The 24604-nt window shown below is 40.1% G+C and overlaps 1 protein-coding gene across 3 annotated transcripts in view; it reads left to right on the forward strand.

Moving 5' to 3' along the window:
- The window catches only part of PRSS12 (serine protease 12), a 69320-nt gene that overhangs the window by 34667 nt on the left and 10049 nt on the right, over positions 1 to 24604 (forward strand). For all 3 annotated transcript variants that reach the window (XM_081208087.1, XM_081208088.1, XM_081208086.1), the window contains 7 exons: positions 72 to 210; positions 4385 to 4563; positions 7166 to 7316; positions 10196 to 10374; positions 10701 to 10842; positions 11805 to 12001; positions 15516 to 15657. In XM_081208087.1, the coding sequence (XP_081064213.1) occupies positions 72 to 210; positions 4385 to 4563; positions 7166 to 7316; positions 10196 to 10374; positions 10701 to 10842; positions 11805 to 12001; positions 15516 to 15657 (1129 nt within the window). The remainder of the gene's footprint in view (positions 1 to 71; positions 211 to 4384; positions 4564 to 7165; positions 7317 to 10195; positions 10375 to 10700; positions 10843 to 11804; positions 12002 to 15515; positions 15658 to 24604) is intronic.

A 24604-nucleotide genomic window follows, 5' to 3' on the forward strand; every position in this document is an offset into this window, starting at 1 on the left:
TATTTCATCTATGAGAAGGATTCTAACACAGAGACACACAGCTTATCATTATTTATTTTTTTAATATATAGGTTCTGTGAGACTTAAAGGTGGCAAAAATGAGTTTGAAGGCACAGTTGAAGTTTATCTGAACGGAATATGGGGAACGATCTGCAGCAATCATTGGGATGATACTGATGCATCAGTGATATGTCAACAGCTTGAACTTGGGTAAGTGCTATATAGCTCTTAATTCACATTGGGTTATAAATGGTGCCTTACTCCTACACATTGTAGGAGTAAAATGGAGGTCAGTTCTCAGTTGTCTGTATTAGTGGATGTCACAATTGCTTGAAATAATTTATTCACTAAAGTTTGATAATTCTAGAGGCAATACTACTTTTATCTGGAAAGCAGGGACAGTTAAGAATGTATGTAAATGACTTCAGTAGAAAGCCAGTGGCTTTAGAAATCATTTAAATAACTAAGTAATCAAAACAAGAAAGTTCTGAAAATTTCACTTTAATGTAAAAAACAGCTTTCTGTGCTCTGGTTCTAGAAGGAAGATATAAAATTGGGATACTAGTTTTCTCAGGGTACTCTAAAATAAGGACAAAATCCTAATTATGAACAGTTTCTTTTTAAAAACAAAGCAAAACACTAGTAATTGAATCCTTTTTTTGAGGGAAATATGCCCTATTTTTTTAAAAAAATACAGACAAACAAACAATATTTTATATAGGTGATTGAAAAGCTCTGTGTTGCAGCTGTAAAGCGGATAACAGGATCAGACTCCTGATGGAGCATTTCAGAGTAATTGCCATTCTCCATCTTTTTTCTTTCTTTTAATTCTCCAGCTGTATTGGTTTCAGAGAGAGCCTAGAAATCTGTGGAGTTCAGCTGCTGCCATCTCAAGATATGCTGAGTCTTCTTCAGCACCCCGAAATAGCAACTTGCCTTGTTTCTGTGCCCTTGCCTCTGGTGTTCACATAGTCTCTCTCTCTTTACTCTATGCCACTGTTCTTCTTTTCGGCTTCATTTCAAACAGTTTTCTAAAAAAGTGAAAGGTGATGCTTAAAGCAGGAACACTGAAAAACAGAAAAGAATTATTAGGTCTATGGAATCTGTATTGATGCTACAGTCCTGCATACATTACAGATTTTCTGCACAGAATACGAAATAGCATTAAATTAGCATATAGATTGTTGCAACATTTTTTCCCATTTCATAAACCGAGGCAAAATATCACATTGGGAGCATGACAATCTATACTTGCATTGCCTACAATTACCTACGTGGATATGATCCGCATGTAGGAAACCCATAATGTTTGGATATAAGTGGTCCTCTATTATTCATGCACATGTCCCAGTTTAATCAATGGCACTGACCTGCGGATAACTTATGGCGGGATTGCACAAAGATTGTTATATAACTTTGTATTTATGGTCTTGGGTGATTGCCTGTTGTGTCTCGTGCAGTGGAACTGGTTCTCCCTAGAATAATTTGTAACACCAGTTCATGCCTTGACAGAGCAGCTGGTGGTTTTAGAATAAGAAGAGAATCTGACAACAAAGAAGACGATGAAATCTTGAGGCTGGATGAAAACACACACCACTGAACACAAAAGAAGCATGTTAAGGACTGTTGTTCTGTTCAACTGGGATAGGCCAACACTTGCCCTGGCCCAACCTAGCCCAGATCCAGCCTCACTGTACTCTGTGAAATTCCTTGTTGTTGATGAAACTAACAATTATGCTGTAAATATAAACTATGCATTTGAATCATTCTCAACTTGCTTTGAGTTTATTGAACCATACATTGCTTTAACATCTTCCTTAACCATGTGGAACTGCTTCCCACATGAAGTTCTACCCAGAAAGTTGCATTTTCATATATGCTATGTAAAAAATTCCCCAGGTGAAGAATTGTCCTACATTGTGGGTCCAATAGTCAAGAAGCTGGTTACAGCATGTACTGTAGAAGGATGTGAGGGACAGATGGGGCTCGTCAACCTGGGAAGGCAGCCCATCTAGGAGAAAAAAACCACTGCTGCCTTGTGGGATATATTTGTGAAAAGAAACGTCTAAGGAGTAAACCCTACACAAATCCAGAGTGGAGTCCCTAAGACGGTTGGATGGCACCTTGTATACCTCCTTCCGGCAACTCCTACAGGCAAGCTGGTGCCAAATGTATTGCTTTCCTTTCCTTTGGACCACATCAATGAGGCTGAGAGGGGAGTCTTGTCATCTAGGTAGCCCAGGACCTCCACGCACACTGCCAAGGCTTGCACCCTGGGAAGGTTATTTCAGTGCTGCTAATGCAGTGGTTTGACCTCAGCCCTGTAGGGGCATTCATTGTCTCTCGAGACAGATACCAACCAAAAAGAATCAGGAGTACAGACTCTTAAAGCAAGCTCATTATTTAGTAAAATGGTAGGGAATTTTATATGAATAAACTTTAAGTCCACCCTTTCACATTTGATTATCCTTCTCTGACAGACTGGAACATAAATATTTAATTAATGCCATGTGACAGGTTGGCATCAAAATAATGAAAAATCAGCAGGTTGCTATGGATACATTATAGAAGTGATTAATTAACCATTTGCAACTTCAAGGGAGTTTTTCAGGAAATAATGAACACCCAAGTGAAGTTGTTGTATTCCTCTGTTAACCCTACTGGGTTATTTACCTCTCTTCAATACATATTTAATTGTAAAAAATTTTTTTAAGAGGGTGATGCTTGAATATGTGTATTTTTCAACTGAAAGCAACTCAGCTAAATTCAAGTTGTAACAAAAGATTGGAGAATGTTAAATGGAACAAAGCACGACAAGTACCATGCTGGATTTAATGCAGGGCACAGCGGTGTGTGTTTGGAAGAGAATTCTAGGGCTGCTGTGGCTTGCTATAGCCAAGCTATGATTCCTGGCTAAGGTCACCTGTGCTTCTTATCAATCCTATCCCATACTGAATATTACAATGGTGTCACAAGTAGTGGTACTGCTAGGGCAGAGGACAGGGAGGCCAACAGTAGGTGGAAGCAGAGTTTTGTCAGCATCTTCCTCCTTGTTAAGTTCTACAAAGGTAAACCTGAGACCAGTGAGCAATCTGACAGCCAAGTCCGCCCTTGGACTGGTTGTGCATAAGGAAGCAGGCTAGCTCAGACTGAGGTTGATGGGGCAGTGTCCCATTTGTCCTCATGGAGCAGCGTCCATTGCCTGTCACATCCCACAGAGTAAGGTTGCCTTGATTGTTCGTTTGTGTTATGGCCCTTTTTTTAAAAACAAACAAACCGAAGCTTTATTGGGTTTGCTTAGAATACATGCAATGTGATGTTAACTAGAGATTATTCTACTCTTCTTAAAAGAGTGGCCAGTTTGAACGGACTCTGAGCTGTTTTGTAATGTCTAATATTAATCTGCACATGCCAAACCAATTTATACAGATATGTGGATTAGATGAGATCAAAGTCCTGCCCATCTGGAGGTTGCAATTTTGCTTATGGTTTTAGCTGTGTGTTACGTGCAATTTCTCTATCTGGTTTTCATATAAAAAGGTTTTTGCTCCCAGATTTCTCAAGGTATGAGCGATATAAGCTGCCAGCGAGTCTGCTTGAATTATCTGTTTGATATTAGGATGGTTTCAAAATGAGCAACTAATTTCCATATAAAAATGGAACACATGTATGGGCTCTCCTAGGCTGCTACCTTCACCCGTGTGTGAATACCTGGTACAATGTATGGAGAAGGCTGAAGAAGAGATGCTGATTCACGTACATTCATCTAGAACCCTATAGCTGACTACTTGCCTAAAGAGCTTCTGGAACTAGAGCTTATATTCTGTGCTTCAGTTTATGGGGCTTACCATTGGCTTCTAGAATTCTCTATAGCATGGTCCAGTGCAGTGTGCTAGTGCAGTGCACTACAGTGCACTCGTAGTATTTTAAGAGTGCTCCCAGCAAACCTTCAAGCTGTTTTTAAAATTCATGTACATTTAAAAGAGACAGCTTGGGGGATTGGCATGAAAGTTGCCTGTTGGGAAAGTTGCTGAAGAAATAGTCTGTCTCTATTGGCAGCTCATGTGAGAATTTTAAAAGCGATATTGGAATTCACTGCAGATAAGGGAATATTTAAAACAACCTGTTTAATTTATGAATCACTCTTCACGAAACATGCCAGAGTGATGAATCATAAAAACATCATAAAGCATCAATAAAAAAAATGAAAACAATTTCAGATCCAGTACACATGCATATACATAATATCCATTGAAAGGCTTAGTTGTGCCTCAGAAACTGCAGTGAAGCATGTGCTGTTTAATTTGGAATAGTACTTTATCAAGGGGTTTCTAGTTATCTCAGTTGCCTTTCTCATTGCCTATGTTTGTTGCTTTTCCCACAGGGAGAGAGGCACAGCGAAGCACACCCCATTTTCTGGACCAGGCCTTATCCCTGTTTACTGGAGTGATGTACATTGCCATGGCGATGAAGAAAACATCTTACTTTGTGAAAAAAGTGTCTGGCAGGATGGAATGTGTCCTCAAAATATGGCAGCTGCTGTTGCATGTGGCTTTTCCCATGGTAAAATACAAGTACACATGCATAATTTGGTTTTGCCTTATGTAAACAGCATAGTTATCTTCAGAGATGATTTAGTTTAAAATAGCCTTGTTGAGAACAGTTGGTGGTAAAGTAGTTAAGGGTGTGCTAAATAATGGCGTCATTATTCTCCTCCAAGTCGTATTTAATTGAAGCCTAAATACCTTTTGAGCTAGCTGGAATTATTCCACAATGGAGATTTTGAAATCAGTATCACATGCAGAAAGTTTTGTATTCAGGGATTAGAATGATAGTTTCAAGGACTCCTTTCTCTTTTCTTTGGTCCCTGATGGTTTTCAGTAGCCTTTTAAGGGACTCTTCAGAGCAAGGATGGACATGTTGATAACACCATTTCCTTCTGTGGTTTTCTGGCAAGGCCACTGATGGGCAGGGCCAGAGTGGGCAGGACTGGACTCTACAGTGACTAGGTCCAGAGGCTAATGTTGGTGGCCCACTTTCTCTCTGTCTCCCTTTTGGTTGTACCTTCCACCACTTTTCCTCCTTCTTTTACCACCCACATGAAATTGGTCTGAGAACCACATAAGATTGGGCTGAGGACTGTCTGTGTCCCTATGGCTGCAGTTTGACCACCTGTGGCCTATGTAATGATTGCCCACTATCTTCTTGTCTGAGTCCTTCTACCTAAAGGTGTGTTGTGGTGTTTCAGGGCACTTGCCTGCACTCTTGACTGTGTAATACAATGGGTAAATATTTGTGAGCTTCCTTAATACCTTTGAAGTTCTCTGAGCATCGCTAAAGCAAAGACAAAATTAAGCTGACCGGCACAATTCATTCTCTCTTGAGATCTAGACAAAAGCAGTTCAAAGCAGAACCCTTAAAGGTGCCCAAGAATCAAACCCCAAAGCCTGTAAAAAAAATAGGGGATTCCACATGGCACACAGCACTATTCATCAATGGAAGGTGGAACACTTATGAGGCTCACATTGCTGCTTGCAAGATGACATCATGTCTCCCTGAACAGCTGCCTGCACCTCCTTGGGAAGGCATGCCTCACCCTTTGAGAATGATGCCTCCAGAATACATTGTGTGCATATATGCACTTGTCTAGGCCAAAAATACTTGCTGGTGTTGCAATTTGTCACCTTCTGAAAAAGTGCATTCTGTACTTTTTTCTCTTTCCAAATGAAGCATCATGATTGATGATATTCAAACCATTCTGTTCCTCAGCGAGTTTGTCCAGCTAGAGGAGTGTACAGTACTGACATCCTTAATTATGTTCCTGTATAGGAACTGCACAGATATGCAGATTTTTTTTAGGGCTGCTTTATTCTTTATCAGACCATCGTACGAAGAGGCTCTGTGGCATCTTTTCCAGCCTCCAGTATATTTATATACAGGAGCAAAAATGTAATGCAGAAAATGATTGTTTCCTAAGGTACTGTATAGGGAAAAGAGAGCTCGCTGAGTACAGTGAATTGAAAAAGTCATGTGAGCTGGGCTAGTCTGGGCTATGCTTAGAATTCTGCAGGTTAGTTCTTGCAACTACTTTACCTATCTATGAGCAATCCTAACATTTCCTTAGCTACAAGCAGGCCTTGTAATCCCATGGAGAAACAAGTTACAAAATGGGCTGTATGCATATACAACCAGCAACTATTTCCACAGGTCAGGAGCTCTTTTTCTAGTTACAGTCACCATGTGGATTGCTTCAGCTGTATAAATGCACCTTTTGGTGTACATGGACATTGCTCTGTGTGAGTGTGTGCCAAATCATAGATTGGGGCTGCCTGCATGGCTCTGAACACAGCAGTGTTGCAAACTGAAGTAACAACTCTCTCGAGTAAGACACAGTTGTATGCAATCTTGTCATTTGGCTTGTGCAATAGAACTTCCCCTTTCCTATAGCCCCCAATATACTCTCAGAATCTGCTCTAGAGGGCTGGAGGACTCTCCCATTAAGTTCTTGGGAATGCACAGACAGAAGAGAGGAAGGGGAAGGCCTGCTGTGCAACCAGAACCTGGCTTTTGCAGCACTGGATAAAACTATGTTTTTAAATTAAACCCCAAATTTTAATCATCAAATAATGCAGAAGACTGAGGATAATACACATGGGCCAAAGTAACAGAATGTACATATGGAAGACCCTGGTTAATTTGTTGCAAACAGAGAAGGAAGCACAAGGGCTTCATGCTTTCAATACTTCCAAATTTCCATTTTGACCATCACAGAGAAGGTGTGATTCAGTGATAACCATTGTTGAGAATGCTTTGCAGAGGCAACTGGCTAGCCCCTGTTTGAAACTTAAGTTCCTTTATTGTTATTCAGTTATAAGAAAGCATCACTACTGATGGGGTTTCCTTCACATCTGTCGAGTTTAGGAGGTGTGGAATTCTTAGTTTCTGTATCTGCAGTTGAAATTTCTGCTTTAGAGCTGCAGGAATTATTAACGCTCCAGGCATGCTGTTGCGTTACGCTGTTAGTGATCTGAAATGAGCCACAATATTACTAGGTTGTGTCTGTTCAAATTACAAAGCCTTTGCTGTCCATTTGGTAGCAGCTGATCACTAATAACTGGGAAACAAAAACTTCATTTCCCTCCCTTCCTTATGTGTTTCATTTCAGACCCTGATTTTATCCCAGTCCGACTGGTGGATGGAAGCAGTGCTTATGAAGGAAGAGTAGAAGTGTATCATGCTGGCCACTGGGGAACCATCTGCGACGACCAGTGGGATGATGCGGACGCTGAGGTAGTCTGCAGGCAGCTTGGCCTTGGGTTAGTTTCCCCACCCCAGTATATTGTATTCAGTTCACTGCCAATGAATTGAGATGCAAAAGCAAAGTCAAATGCCTGCACCATGGTTTGAAATGGATCTGATACTTAGGACGGCTGAACAAGCAGCACCACTTGAGCCAAAATAGAGTCTTTTGACCACCTCAGGGTGTAACTAAACGTTGCTGATATTGTGTAGACTCTAAGCTGAAAGGGCAATCTCATGTTTTGTTCTCCTTCTCTTCCATGCAACTTGTAGGGATAGTCCGTGTGTGGTGTGGTGCCACAGATGTCACTTGCAGGATCATCCTTGCCATCATTAAGTGCAGTAGCCCAGTGTGGCTTATTTGCATGACAATTCTCAGATTTGTTCTGTCATGAATTTCATGTTGACTGTAGGTTGTATATTGGAAGTAATCAGGGGAATTCACACATGAGGATAGATTTGAACTCATGCCTGAGAGCTGTACAGGGAGCAGCCCCCTTGTGCTCAATAGAGCTTCTGAGGCCATTTTCTAAACACTGCCCTCCACTTCTGATGTTCAGCATGTTGCTCCTGATATTGGGAATCTTTGGTTTCCAGTATGGAGTAAGGACTGCATCTGTGTTGACGAAAAGAGAGACAAAGGTTCATGCACTTGCAGCATCACTCTTTTGAGCCCAGCCCAAATATACAGTTAGTGTGCCACAGTTTGCTGGTAATTTGTAATTTCGAACACATGCCACATGCTAAAGTAGAATCACATTTACCTTACTTTGAGGTTGACTAGCTTGCCTCTGTCCCATGAGTTTAGTAAATTATAGTTGCCATTAAATATTCCCTATCCACATGCTTTTATGGGAGCCTAAGGACTAGTGAGCTCAAGAAGAAAAAGCAAGATGCCTTAGCAGGTAGGCTCATCATTCCTAGACTGAAATTTACCATGAGAGGAAATATATAGTGGCTGGGGGTGGATGGGCTAGGAAGAGACGCCAAGCTGTGTATATATGTATATCGTCTCAGTTAATCCAGCTGGAAATGTTCTGCAAATTATAAAATAAAGCCTCTTGGCAATGACCTTCCTATCCTCTCACAGCTTTCACTTGGCATTACTGTGCAATAAAACCCACCAGGATTAGTTTGCCAGTGACAAGAAGAGAATACTGCTCATCTAATTAAATACTTTCTGTATGCTAACCCCTCCCCATTATAGCATATGGATTTCCAGCCTGTGAGGCACTGCATAAGTATATTTTCAGCAGAGCATGTAGAATATCCAGAGTTAGTCATACTCAGAATGCACCTATTGTAACGAGTGGAGATTAAGTCCTTTTTGTATCATTGGGTCTCCTCCGACTTAGTTGGACATCATCACACATCTTTGATATATTTTTTCTTCATTCCACTGATATAATGATTATTTAAATGAAATGTTTTTGAAATGTTGGTGTTACAGTGTGGTTTTGATCTGCATTGTTTTACCGTTTTGATTCTTTTTAACAAATGTAAGCTGCTTTGGGCACACATTTTAATGTGCATGGAAAAGTGAGATATAAATTAGAAATGAAAAGGGATGCAGTGCAATGTAAGTCCCCAGGACACGACTAAACAACAACAACAAACCACTGGCATTAGTGGTGGCTTTCTTCCTATTGTAAATGGGAGTTTTGGGGGAGCAATTTTCAGCAAGACCACAGCAGGGGAGGAAACGCCTAAAATTCCCCTTTCTGTTTGCTGCAGTATCACCCCTGGTAGCTGCCAGCTGCATTTTTTAAAATAAAAAAATGCATATTTAGTATATCTTAATGTCTAGTTTGGCCTTTTGTTTCATATTTTCTGGCAGGTGGCAAAAGGATGATATGTTTTACTCAGTGATTCATAAACTCTGCAGGTGTGACATTGAGGGTTGCTTCCTTGATGACCAAAAGAGGCAACCTCCCCCCCCAAAAAAAACCCTGTTGAGGAAACAGTCTGATGTATTTGCTTTAAATTGTAAGAAACAAGAGCCTTTCTTCCAAAACCAGAATCTATTGTCCTTATATTAATTTCTCTTTGTAAATCACTGTGAGACATTTTACGTTTTTATTATTGATGTGTTGTTACAACAGGAAGCACATTCTTTCTTGCTGAATTATCTAATTTATCTCTGTTTTGCTGATCCTGTTCCCTTAATCTAGCACCAGCCCTTGTGTCTGCCAGGTCCTCTGAGTTTACGATACTCACTTTTGATAATCTCAACCTGCTTTAGGCTGTGGGCGAAGGAGACGGCCAGATGTCTTATAAACAGATTGAAAAACCGCAGCATATTTTTATGAGTCATGAAGGACATTAAGATAGAAGTTTTTTGGGAAAGTAATCTAAAAAGAAACCATGGTGTGCAAAGCACTGTTATGTTTAAGGCTGGATTTTTCAACTATAGATGTCGTAAATGAGTGTCTGGTGTTTTATATACAGAATGAACTTTGCTTTGTACTCTCCCTGTTTTCTTTACACATGACCATGTTCTTCCTGCTTTTTTAGGGTATATCTCCTTTATTGTCTATTAGCTGTTTGTTTCATTGGGGGGGGGAATGCAAAAAATAGTCTTATTTTTGTCTTCTCCATACAATTGACTAAACTAAAGAAGAACATGGGGTGGAATATTTATTTTGGTTCTGTTATGACAGAACTGCTCTGATTTCCTGATAAAAATGTACACATTTAATTGGCAATGCAAAATCTATCAAAGGGTTCCTTAGGAAATAAGCATCTTAAGTAGCCACTCTGTTCATCTACTTGGATCAATATTGCTTTGGATTGTAGTATGTGTACCAAAGCAATACAAACCATTTCAGTAGCTAATTTAGAGGCACTTTCTGACCATTTGCCATCATTGATTCTCTGTTTGTTCATGTTTGTGCAGGGGGGTTGCCAAGGCATGGAGCCAGGCTTATTTTGGAGAAGGCTCAGGTCCTGTGCTGTTGGATGAAGTGCGTTGTACAGGAAATGAGCTGTCTATAGAACAGTGTCTAAAGAGTTCCTGGCAAGAACACAACTGTGGCCACAAAGAAGATGCAGGAGTTTCCTGCACACCTCTAGCAGGTAGGCAGCAAAGGTTGCTGAAGTCTTAGAAGTCTATAGATTTTGAATCAAGATGGAATGAAGCCATGGGACATGGGGCCAAGTCAGGGTGACATTTCAATGTATATAGTACAATCATTTTGGGATTAAATTATGAAGTTGGATAAAAGCAACAATGGGAAATGTGCCAGTATTAGGGCTCTCTCCCCTTTTACTTTTTCATAAAACCTTGAAAATTACTAGTGTCTAGCTGTTTAATGAATCTGTTCCAGCACATTTTATAGCACAGATTCTTTCCCCCGAAGTTGCCTCTTAAACACTACTGGCTCTTATTTTTAATGCTACAGATGGTGCCATCAGACTGGCAGGTGGGAAAGTCAGTCATGAGGGACGACTGGAGGTGCTTTACAACGGACAGTGGGGCACCATCTGCGATGATGGGTGGACTGAACTGAACACACATGTGGTTTGCCGCCAGCTGGGCTTTAAGTAAGGTCCATTTATGTGAGGAGGTTAATTACTTTGCAGATCACTACTGATAATTTTCTGCAAAATGCTATTGTCCAGAATTTCACAGGTGCCCAGTTAACTTCACTGTTATGTCCTAATCAGGAGTACATTTATCTGCAGTAAAACATTATTGAAAAAATTCAACTACGATTTAAAGAAAAATGGTTAGATTAAGAATCTTAATTATCTTATTTTTGTCAAAAAAACCACACAACCCATTTCTTAGTTGTCTTTGGTTTGGGAAGGGGGTGCACTTTATCAATTGAATCAGTTTGCTACCAGTCTCTAGTTCAGCAATCCATGTCTGAAAACAGTCCTACTGGAACACATGTTTAAATTGCCAACAGAGCAGGCAGGTGCCAATTTTTAAAATGGGAATTGAGATAATCTGGGCTGGTGCAGACATAGCACTGAGCAGTGCTGTGGTATTGTACACTCCTTCCAACAAATCTAACTTTTGTAGTGTGTGTATTTCAAAGTTTTATTTGCTGTATTAAGAAGGAACTCAGGAACGTTGTTGTTGACTTAAATCTGATTAGTCCTGGGAGGGAGGAAGAATTCACACCCCAGAAGGAAAGAACATGGAAAGTGTATGTACAAGGCAAAGCGGTCAGCAGGATTATATCTATAGCAGCCTTTAGTGTCAGAGGATGAAATAGAATTCTGCATATTGTGTCAAATGAGTGGTTAAATGCTCTGCTGAATCAGGGCCTTTAAAAAGTAAAACATCCATGGATTTCTAGCAACAAGATTTATTTAAAGGTGGTGGACACTGGACAATGTTACTCAAAATAAAATGGATGCTAATTGAGGTTGAACTTAATTGTGCTGTGTGCACTGGAACTGCTATTACATGAAATATTATTGTTTGTTTTTTATGTTGTTCATATGTTCAATACCTCACTCATATTACAAGTGCCAATCTATCTATGTGCAAACAGGAATGGGAAAAGTGTCTCAGAACACTACCCAGAAGAGAACATTGGACCCATCTGGCTGGATGATGTCAGCTGCTCAGGAAAGGAGTCTGCAATCCTCCAGTGTTCAAAGAGGGAATGGGGAAAGCATGATTGCAGCCACAAAGAGGATGTTGGGATAAGTTGCTATAGAGATAACGACAGCCACAGAGCCTCACTGGGTAAGCTCCTCTCTGTAGATGCAAGCTTGGATACAGGGGACCCCAAAGGTGCTTTAGTTTTGTGGTTCTTGAGCACCAGTCCATCATGCCACATAGCAAACCTTTTTGGGAAACTCATTTATCACCCCAGTTTATGAGGAGGAAAAATATAGGTTTCACCCTATGTTGGGAAGTGGTAAACAGAGTCAAAGAACAGCATTTCAATGAGAAGTAAACATAGTAATGAAGATTAGACAGCTTATAAGGAATTTATTTAAGAATTGCATCATGTCTTTCAACTTAACAAAGAGCTCTATTAAGTATATCTTGGTACCATACCAACTTTATAACTTGAGGCATACTGTTAAACAAATTATAGTGTTTACAGCATTATTGAACTAGAGTTTCTTTCCATCTTGCATGCTTTGCTAAATGAATTTCCAGTCATATTATTTTTGCTAAATGAATTTCCAGTCATATTATTACTCTTTCCCTCATCTCTTTTCATTGCTGTTCTTTTACACTTCTTAATATTCCAGAGCTTTTATTACACCAGCAGTATAATGTAAATAGTATTTCTGCGTGGGTGAGACCATGAAAATGGGAACACTTAAACCCTGAGTAGCTGGGGTTCATATCATAGTGGCCATTCACATAGACACTAAATGAACATCTGTGCTGCTCTGTTCATGAAACTATGGAACTTAACCTGAGCTGGAAAGGGTCCAATATGGTTAAATACTGCCAGATGGTAAAATTCCCTTTGGGTACCTGAAAATTGTATTAATTTAACAGTTGTGAATGAAACTTCCAAGTAGTAACAAGCTGGTTGAGAATAAAATCTGCTCCATTTTACAGCTAATATCCTGTGTTGCTGCCCAGGTAATATGAGCAAAGTCTGAACTGAAATTATATTCTTGTAGAGTAAGCATTTTTGGATGATGACAAAAATGAGGTGAAAATTTTGACATTTTGGATGCAGTCACTGATGTTGCACAGCTTAACCTCCGTAAATTTGAAAGAGGTTACGCGAGGCTCCTACAGAAGAACCACTGATATAAACAAATGTTACAGTAATTAGATTATTAACTATTTTCATATCTATTGTAATATATTTGGAGGGAATGAATCTCATGAACAGTTTCTGAAGTTTAAGAAAAGTTAAAAAAAAAAGTAGAGTTGGAAAAATCCGACAATGCAGCTAGATAAAAATAAGCATTAAGACTTGATTTTTGCAAATATTCTTAAGAACCTAAGAATTGCTTTGCTGGATCAGACTGAGGGCAAAACATACTGCTAAATGCCTGGCATGCAAGCTGCATCTGGATTCCCCCCCCCCCCATAATTAGTTATGGCATAGGAACACAATTGCCAGCAGGAGGTTTCCCTTCCTTCTCAGGAACTGGAATGAAAATCTACCCCCATACGCCAGTGTAGCTTTGATGCTTGAAAAGCCTTCCATTGACATCAACAGCCTCATGGGAGGCTGGCTGTTTTCTTCCTGATTGCAGCCAGAGAGGGAAGGAATAAACCTTCTGCCTCCACATGCTGGTCACATTTGGACCTCCCCCAGGGCTGGCCCTCCAATGAGGCCTGGTGAGGCAGCTGCCTCAGGTGGCAGGGTCCACTGGGACAGCTGATCCCAAGGTCAATATTTCTTCCCCTTTTGTTCCTCATGTAGATCTTCCCTCGCCCCTTCATCATGGGTGTGGGAAATGACATTTTGGGGTCTGCCACAGGTGCCCAAATGTCTTGGACCAGCCCTGGCTACCCTACTCTTGTAATTGCTTAAACCAGAAAACCCAGATAGGTAGCATGCAAGCTATACTTTTAGCATAATGTGCATTTTGGCCCTGGGAGAGGACCCATCTAGTTCAACAATCCATTTCCAAACAAAGTGCCAGCAAGCCCAGCCTTTCATCCATGGGATTTATCACGTGTAGACGACGTGCAGGGTTGCTTCCAAATGAGTCATTTTAATGTGCCAAGGAAGTGCTATTAATGGATCCTTTCTTGTGTTGAAGCTGTTGTGTGACTTTTTCACCCTGTAGTCACTTTAGAACTTCAACCACGATCACTGCACTGTGGCCAAGTGTAGTTAGAGCTGTGAGCTGGGTGTGCAATGATGCAAAATGAGTTCCAGTCAGTCTGGATATACTCAGCCTGCATATGTTAAAATGTATATAATAAATTCAAAGGCAAGGATAATGTGACATTTGCTATGTTTGATTTCAATATGCGAGCAATTGTTAGTTTCATCTGTTCTTTCATCTGTTAATGCTCTGTTGTGCATTAGGAAAATGTAATTTGAGCTGTTGTGCAACAATAATACATTATTAATAGCAGAAGACCTTTCTATGACACTGGCTGCTAAACTCTTGAGGAAACGTAAGGTTAGAAGAAAATGTATTGATTGCATTTATGAGTTCATCGAGTAATGATGATCAGTCTTTGGCTGTAAAGGCCTTTGGGAATTGGCAGTCTGCCATACCGTTCTTCAGAGAAGATTAAAGTGTAACTGAGCCAGTCAAGGTTTTCAATTCCCTCTCACCCAAGAAATGTTTGGTAGTGCTACAGAAAAGCTTCAAACAGGGGAGTGTCCTAGATATGTGCCAGGAAACAAACTACAAAACAAAGCAACTATATCCGATCACAGAACTGAAAGGGGTTTGATTAGAGCAATTATAATGTGCATCTTCAACTAGGCTCTGCCGTATACACCAGCCTTCCCCAACCAGATGACCAGCCAATATTTTGGACTACAACTTCCATCACATGTGCTGGCACTGGGTTGGGGAAGGGTGATTTAGACTGTGCGTAGCTAACTGTATGTTTGAGTAGTCACCCCCATAAAAAACAGCAACTCATAGCACGATAAAAAACCCTAGAATTCCAAGCAGGAGGTTGCAGCATAAACTTCTGGCTGACATTCTCTCTTTGTCCATGAAAGAGAGGAATCAAGCTGTGATCCACACCTGCCACCTGAATGTCTAGCAACATATTATTATGAATTTGGGGGTGCAAGACAGCATAAAGTCCAGATCAAGCTAGTATCAGGATTTAATTACATTCTCCACTGATACAGGATTATTTAAACTGGACACTTGTAATCACTGTACTTTTGCTTGCATCCGTGTCAAAATACGGTGCCCAATTTTTGCAGGAAAGTTAGCTTCCTGTGTTACATTCCTAAATTCTTCACAGACTCTTTAGTAACATTTTCTCCCATTCAGCCTGCAACCTCTAAATTTGGAAAAGTGGAATAGATTTGGGAATCAGCAGACTGAGAATACTGTATGTTCTTGTGGATACCAGAGAGGAAATTCATTTCACATTAGACTCTAGATTTGCTGAACAAGTTGGCATGGATGTCATACAAGTTACAAGACTAAAATGCTTTCATCACTGGTGTACAAACTTGGAATGCTTGAACTTGAGCCCCAGTTGACAACTTTCCTTCAATGTGATGAAAATTAGCTAGGGTAATGGTTCTTGCTACTATTGCTGTGTGCTAACAGCTGTAACTTATTCCCAGGGCCTCCTATCAGATTGATGGATGGTGAAAATAAGAAAGAGGGCCGCGTGGAGATCTTTATCCATGGCCAGTGGGGGACAATTTGTGATGATGGATGGTCCGATAAGGATGCAGCTGTGGTATGTCGACAACTTGGCTTCAAGTAAGATAAATTATTTAATAGTCCTTAAATACTTTATCTGGTTTCCATACATTATTGTCTATAGATTGTGCAAGTTCATAGAATTAAATGTTGGGCCCCTCCAGACTGGCGTTTATTGTGGTGTGGGTGTATTTGGCAACATGTTACTGACACAATGATAGTACATTGGTAGTAGATTTGTTCTGCTTTATTAGTTATTTTGTGATGCTTCCCCAGTTCTAACACATTCTTGCTGTTTGGAGGGGCTGAAGCACAACAAAATTGGATTAAAACAACAACTAAGAACACTCGTGGCATGAACATTTGTGGGATTTCAGCAGCAAGCTGCAGGATTTGCACTGATTAGAAATGGAACTAGATTCAAGTCGTATTGAAAGCAGGGTCACATATGGTCACCCCAATTGCAACATGAACACAAATCATTATGCAATGAAAAGTATATCTGGAGAGGACCGTTGACCATTTAATGTGCAATTATTAATCTTATTTATTTATTTATTTGATTGACACCCTTCATCACAGTTAGTTGGATCACAATTAAATCTCATTGAAATCAAATGCTAATATCACCCCCATTTATTTTAGTGGGCATAAAGCATGACTAATTTAGTATTGCTGCAATCCATGGTTTTTATTTAATTCTATAACACCATTATTAGTAAGCTGCACTCAGCTCTGGTGAGTTATCTGGGGTGGGGCTGTTTCTTTGAGCAACAGGCCTCACTTGAAATATGACATATTTCAACTTGCCTTTAAAACTCCATTCAGTTTCAAGACAGGACTTTACATTGTGTTATAAAATAAAGCAACCTTCCTGAAGAGGTTAAAATACTTTTCATGCTGGAGCTGCCAAGTTGCTTTTCTCCAGCACAATATAAACAGATTTTCAAAACTTGCCAAGAGTATCAGTGTAACAGGCTTCATATGAAAGAAGCATAATGTAGTTTATATGTTGCTCATGTGCCGCCCATTAGATTGATTCAATGCCTTCTGGTGCTTGATCACAAACTGTAGCAACATTTATGGGGCATTTCCAAACAACAAAAGATGACAAGTTTAGTAGCATGCATGACAACACCAGAAGGCATTGCTAGTAATTTTGCCTGAAACCACAGGAAAAATGACCAGCAGATGTAGTACAATTTGCATTGTTATTTTCATCATGGCAAGCAGACCAAGTTGCCCCCATGTATCACTCAGAGAAGGAGCTGCAAGGAATATGCTTCCCTTTCCCTGCAAGGAAGTATACTGTGTTCCAACTGGTAGTTCTCCAGGGACTTCAAAGATTAAGGGAAGCATGTTTCTATGTCTGTCACCAGCCAAGGCACTCTGGACTACTGAGATGCTGCCTCCCCTGCTTTCCTGCCCCATCCATTAGCTACTTCAGTGCCTGCTTTCCTTTCACCTCCTAATTCCCTTTCCCTTTCCATTAAAAAATTAAAAATCTTTTTGTATCATGACAATAAATTGTGAGCCTGCAGGCAAGGACTGCCTTGTCTTTTAACATCTATATACTGAACTTCTAAAATCCTAAAAAGCATAACAACACAGTTGTCCCTACCTTTTTTCTGATTTGGACATAGCTATAATGCAAGAGTATGGTCACAGGATGCATGACAGAAACTTTGAACAAGCTTGAAGTGTGATTTAGCAGGAAAATTACATTTTGCTGTTCAAGGTACAGCACTCCCCTAAGTCCTGTGTGTCAGTCAAACTGCACATTATGTTGGACATGTAGCCTTCAGCTGCATATGCGATTTTTCTTAGTCAAAAGTAAGCGTGGAGGCCCAGGTCTAGATCAGAAGCAAGGTGCATGTGGAGGGGAGGTTTAATCCTCCCTTTCACCCGCTGAAACTTCTACCTGCACCTGGCCCCCAGCCCAGCCCAGCAGGAACTGATAGTAAAACACCTCCCATTCATGCCCATGGGGACTTCTTTACTATCAGTAACAGTTGTGTGCAGAGGAAGGAGGATTAAACCTCCCCTCCCCATGGTAACTTTTGAGTAAGAAAAAAGTTGCATAAATAACTGCAGGCTACATACCGTGGGTGGCGCTGTGGGTTAAACCACAGAGCCTAGGACTTGCTGATCATAAGGTCGGCGGTTCGAATCCCCGTGACGGGGTGAGCTCCCATTGCTCGGTCCCTGCTCCTGCCAACCTAGACGTTCGAAAGCACCTCAAAAGTGCAAGTAGATAAATAGGTACTGCTCCGGAGGGAAGGTAAACGGCGTTTCCGTGCGCTGCTCTGGTTCGCCAGAAGCGGCTTCGTCATGCTGGTCACATGACCCAGAAGCTGTACACTGGCTCTCTCGGCCAATAAAGTGAGATGAGCGCCACAACCCCAGAGTCGGCCACGACTGGACCTAATGGTCAGGGGTCCCTTTACCTTTACCTTTACCTTACATACTAGACAGCAGCGTGCAGACTACATACTAAACCTTTGGTAGCGGCAATGGGAGGATAATCACATAGCGGTTCTAATAAAAGAAAAAAAGTTGCATTAAAACAAATGCCTTTCAAAATACCCTAAAACATAATTTCAACATGAAATAGTGAACATATTTATGTCATTGCTTACATAATTTTCTGGTTTGTTTTCTTGGCACAATCTGCTGGTTGGAGTCTTATCAGCTATTCAGCAGTTTCATGTCATTTGCCATGTATGCAGCTCATTTGCCCTCATTTTTATCTCATACTAGAGTCCATAATGAACACCCTGAATTTCTCTTACATCATCCTAATGGTTAGTAAAGTTCAGTGAGTTTGTGTTGCAGGATATCCCTATTAGGTTTTGTGCCATTTTGATTTACATTGCTCAGGAAAGGAATTTGCCTTGTGTTATCTTGTCTTTCCCATAGGACCATATTTAATACATGATGAAGACTTTTCCTCCCTTTGTTTACACATGCTAAGTTATGCTGTGGGAAGTAATATCTCTTGCAAGGGAAAAGAGAGGAGTTTCCTTCTATTTCCACACATTTTTCTTGAATGTCCAGCTTAGCAAATATATTCCTTACTTTCACAGCTAGTGTTCAGTGTGATCACCCCCAATTTCCAGCTGTTTCTAGTTCAGAAGAACTGGGCCAGATGCCTCCAGTCATCATCAACATATGATAAACAAAACAGGCAGGGTTTAAGTTTGATGCAATCAGTTGCTGTTAGCTGAATTTCTTAAGTGTGGTAGAAAGCTTGAGTAACTGAGTGCTTAAATACTCAGGAAAATTGGGCAGCGGGGCCACAACAGAGATGTGTTGCACTGTTGGTAGCAAATATTAGATTTTAATACACAGAGCCAGAGAATTGCAGAAGAAGCAAAAGACTGGATAGAAATTCTTGAGACTCAATACAAGCTGATATAGTTTCCCCCAGGAATGCTGTGCATGGGATTGTACATGGCTTATATCTCATGGGTGGGATTCAGGGTTTTTATTCTGCTCACTTTTTATTCAGGGTGCCTGAGGAGTTTGGAGAGTGTCATTTGTTTTATTCTACAAATCTCTCTGGTGGTAAGCATTCAGTACCACCAGAAAATCAGTTGAGAAGCATGACTGGTTTATGTGGAGGTTATAGGACAGGTTATATGACTTCCTCGTTAATCCCACACTTTCTAGTGCATTTCCCCATTGGTTTCCTTAACACAAAGTGTGGGCTTGTTGCACCAATGTGTGCCAGAGTCCTTTAAGCCACTTTAATTGAGCAAACTTAAATGTTGCAGTATGCAATGGACTCCCTCCCACAAAAGAGTGCAAGTCTGGCGGGGACCTAAGCTAAACATCTGATGACAATCCTGTTTTCATGTGAACACTGAAACATAGGACTGGTGTAGCTTCAAAACTGGCTTTCTTAAATTCAGTTGAGAGACAGATTGTGTATTGCCATGAAATGCTGAAAAGTCCAAAATGCTACTGTTCATGCCACATTTTATTAAATACAATAATGGAAAAAAGCTTGCCCAGCTTTGAGGAAATGTGCATATAATAAATTCATTCTCTTTTTAAATTCCACTATATATCACTTATGTGGTCTAGGAGCTTCAACATTTCCCAAGAAAAACAATCTAAAGCAAACAAATTCCTCACCTTACTTATGGTGGCTCAGATATAAATCACAGCTATGTATGGAAAACCTAGAGGGTCTTGAGGTTTCTTTAAATACCTCTGATTTACACTTGTGCCACTTAAACTGAAGAAATTAACTTATTTGGTAAAAATCCAGAGAACTTGTCAGCATGTATAAATACTTCCAGTACATTTAATGAATGAACCACACAATCCTACTTGCAGAAGCCAGAAATGGAACCTGGGACCTTTCACATGCAAAATGTGCACTACAGCTAAGCTACAGCCCTTCTCAAATGCATGGCTGCCATGAAAATTAGCAGCCCTGTGTCTCCTGACCCCCTTCCCCTCCATGGCTATTGCATCTAATCCATGCCTCCGTAAGTTAGACAGATGACTACTGTGGACAGAATCTCTTCTGCACTGGCACCAAGACTGTGTACCTTCCTTTTTAGGCATATTTGCCTGCTGCCATTATTGTTGTATCTTTTGTCCATAAGTTGGCTTGAGAATCAAAATGGTGGAAAGCTGAGGTATAAATATTTTAGTCAAATAGAATTTACTTGTGTTCAGATGCCGTGACACTCGGTGTCGCCACCAACCTCTGCTGTTGGCAGCCAATGACATGCTGCAGGCATGAGCAATTGCTGAATGCCAAGACATTCATAAGTTCTACTAGACAATGCAAAGGTTGAGAGTGGTGATTAGACCATGTGGAGGAGCTTGACGCATGGCCGCCATGCATTCACATGAATCATTTGTCTTTGCTATTCAAGCCCAAAACCCTCTTGATCACGTAGAACTAACTGTGTGGCTCTGTATTGTATTCTTTGGCATTAGATTGTTTTTCTGGAAGAATACTGAAATTTGTAGATTGCATCAGTGGAATGGAAAAGAAACATTGGTTGCATGCATGATTGCCAAAGTTTGGTAGACTTTCTAAATATTAAGATGATGATGTTCCATAAAAAATAAATCCAAGTAACTGGACTGAAAAAGCTTATAGATTTGGCTATCTTCCTAAACCTCAGTTAATATTTTACACCTGTACATTAGTGAGCTTGCTGTAGTCGCAAATTAATATTTATAGTGGGAAAATGTAACATAAAATGTAGTAAGTACTTTTGAAATCATAAAAATGTCAGCCAATGAAAACATGACCAAGACACAGCAGCAATGGAAAGAACATGCACGTGTTAAATAAACCAGGTTATAAAGTAAACATTATAGCACAAAAAGCACTCCTTTGGTGCTTTAAATTACATCGCCCTCTTATATGTGATGGGGGAATACCTGTGTATAATTTGGGCATGTAGTGAAAATTTATTCTAATACAAAATGTTCTTTATATGTCCATTGAGAACTCTTTATTTTGAATGTAGTGTTGCTCTCTAAAACTATTGCAATCTGCATCATGTTATACTTTAGCCACCAAACAGTATCTAACAGAGAGGAGCCTCTATCTAGATTAAAATCAGAGTGAAGCCTGCAATCCTGTATATATTTACTTGGTACTATGTCTCACTGAAGTCATAAAAGCATGAATAGGAGTTGTTCAGCTCAAACATGTCTGTCCATGGTTTGCTTTGAGATGCCTTATATGGTAGCCCAGCAAATACAGCTGGGGCTTATGAAGAAATCCATGTTACGTAGGAGTCTATCTTAAGATAACATTGCACAGGAAGCTCTAATAACAAGGCCTCTTGTTCTAGCATGAAATGCCCCAGGTTTTCAGAGTTAAAGAAATCACTTTTCTTTATTAAGCAAGAGCCAATGTTGTTGAACATTGTTGTGTTTCCAGAGATGCTCCACAGGATGCCGTATTAAGCAATTTGTAGTTATCTGGATTTACTCAACGGCCATATATGATGGTCATTAGCATGAAAAATAAGTATGGAAGGGCTCTGAGTCGCTTTGGTTTATGATATAGATGCAATAATAAGTTGTATTTAAGGATAGATTAAGCAATGGCTGTTCAATATGAACTAATTTCCTTATGGTACCTAAGGAAATTGAGTTGTTAAATATCCTTGGATGGATCTTAAAAAGAAGTGCTTAACTTTGGATTCCAGCAGTAGATGTAACTTTTAAAAGGTCTCCTGCACTTTGTCACTGTCTGGCAGACTTAGCTCAAATATGGGGAAAAACAGCTGTCAGGGAGTTGAACATTCCTTGCAATATCTGCAATCTATATAATTGTTCACGTGTGAAGGGGGGTAAGAGAGAACTTGGAACAAGAAGAGGCATGTAGTTTGTGGCTAACGAGTTAAACAAATAATCTTAGGTCCATTTTGTGAAGATGGACGGATAGCACTGCTTAACGTCATTATTCTTTGGGTTTCCTTGCTATACACGTGCAACTCATACAAATTCAAATTTCTAGGCTCTTTCATTCTTTGTTATGGACCATTGGGGTTTTCTGAAATTTTGTTTGCATTTGTTTTATTGGACTTTTGATTATCTATTTGTCCCTTTTCACAAATAAGTTTTAAAGTGACTTGCAACAAAAGTAACATTCAGAAATGTAATACATAGCAAACTTATCAATTAATACAATACATCTAACTAAAAGGGTTCATCCACAATAGTCAATTGTATATCTTGCCCCATGCCAAAAAAGGAGTGACTGCTAAACTAGCCCCCGAAACCCCATTCTCCTTTGCTACCCAAACCTCTCCAAAGGCCTCAGCTTAGTAGTATTTTTACCTGTATTGTTGGTTTTAGTGTTGAACTGATCCAACTGACCAGGTGTGCCAACCCTAGGGGGATGAGGTATCTTCGCCCCCCCACCTCAATATTTGTTGGAAGGGGGCTGGGCCCCTCAATGTTGAGGGGGCAGATGAGGTTGAGCGTGGAGCCAAGTGCAGAACACCTCCAGTGACTGGCTCCCCCTTAATGCTCAGTCTCCTCCAGACATTGCGATGACATGACATGACCTCACACATTCGCAATGCACGTCTGGGCCCTGTCAATATTGGGGGCATCTTGGTGTCTCTGCAGTTGATTGAACTGTATAAAAGAGTTACCTCTAATGTTAGTTGTACTAGAGTATACCCATTTAAATTTATGGAGAACATGACTAACTTAGGTCTATTAATTTCATTTCATTAGCAAAACTTAGTTGGATACAATCAATATGTTCATGACCCGGGAACTGAGGAAAAATTCATGTTATAAAACTTTTTAATGGAGCGCACTGGATTTTTGTTTTCATGGAGGATATTTTAAGCATGCTTCAAACCATCAAGGCATATACTGTTGCACAATCCTATTTAAGCTTTATACGAAACTGCCAGAAGTTGTCATCCAGAGTTTTGGGGGTAAAGTATGTTGACCAACCCAGCTCCCTCTTGCCATTCCAGCAGAATCAGGAGAAGCTGTTTGTTTAAGGTATTGGACTGATACGTGGAATCAGTAATGGGCTGGATGAAGGTCAGTAAACTTAATATGAATCCTGACAAGGAGATACTGCAGATTGGTGGCTCTGGGCAGCAGGCAAGCTACTTGCTCTGGAGGAGGTAGCACTCCCTCCCCCCCAAAAAGAGCAGGTGTGTAGCTGATTCCAACTTATGCAGGTGCAGAGGGAATGATTTTTACTCTGTAGGTCATACAGTTCATAATTTTAAGAGCTGATATAAACCAATGTATTAATTATGACTAAAGTAATACTTTGGCTTATATTAACTTCATAAGGACTAAGCAAAATGGCATCTGCCCTTGAAAGGAACTTTTTTTATATAAGCAGTGCTGTCTGCGATTGTATAGGGTATTTTGGGGGATGGGAGGTAGCTTTCACCCATAAAAACTGCTTGCATGGTTTGCCTAATAATTTGCAAAAGTCAGCAAGTCAGAACAGATGTCTCCCTTACCTACAGTAGGGTTGAATTTATCAGCCTCTTGAACACTAAAAAAGGACATCTGCAAAGCACATTTAGATGCTGAGATTGAGAACTCTCCATAGAACTGTGTGTTTTATTCACTTAGATAATGTGGACATCCTAAGAGAACACTATGATTGCAGACTGGTTTCCTGTATAGTAAGTGCCTTATACTAAGGTTTATAGCCAATCTAGGATTGGCAGGGACAGCAAAAACATTTTATAGTATATTTCCCCAACTTCAAATTATGCTGCGTGATTCCTGGCTGAGAAACAGTGAAACTGTAAGAATGAAATAATTTTAATCCTGGAGTATTCATTTCTTTCTGTTTATACAAGTTGGTTGGAAGTGGGTTTAATAATGTTGGCAGATGACACAAGTCTTTGTAAAAGACACATGATGAAGCTTGCAGTGACCGATGAGTATACAATAAATTTGATTTATAATTGCTCTCTTGGAAAGCAGCGTCTCACATTATATCACATTCTTCCATTATAAACTGATAAATGTAGAATTGATATTACAGTATATGATACCCAAACATGGTTTAAGAAGCAATTGAACATGAAAATGTTAGATCTTGACCAAAGGAACAGCATAATGGGCTGGATCCAGACATGACTCCCATCAGAAGTGGGGAGGTAATTTTTGTTGATTTTAGACCAGTGTGAGAATGGTGCAAAAGTTGACTTCTCACACTTTGCCACTGGATCCATGGATAGAAGGAGCTGTTCAGTTTGCAGAAGCTGAAGTATAGCTACTCGGATGATAAAATATGTCTTCTTGTCAGATACCTGTGACCTAGCTCCTACAAGCAACAGATGAAATGGGAAATCTGTTTTTCAACTGTAGCATTGCAAACTGCAGATAGGGATTGGCATGTCTGAAAAGGAAAAAAAGTCCCTGCATATAGAAAACTGGATGTCAACCAGGGTTCTCAACCAACTTTCTTCCTGGCATGTTAAATTTCTACACGCAGGGGGTGTTTCGTTTGGAGGAGCATTTAACC

This window comes from Podarcis bocagei, assembly GCF_964188305.1.
Source record: "Podarcis bocagei genome assembly, chromosome: 9".
NCBI classification, from domain to species: domain Eukaryota; kingdom Metazoa; phylum Chordata; class Lepidosauria; order Squamata; family Lacertidae; genus Podarcis; species Podarcis bocagei.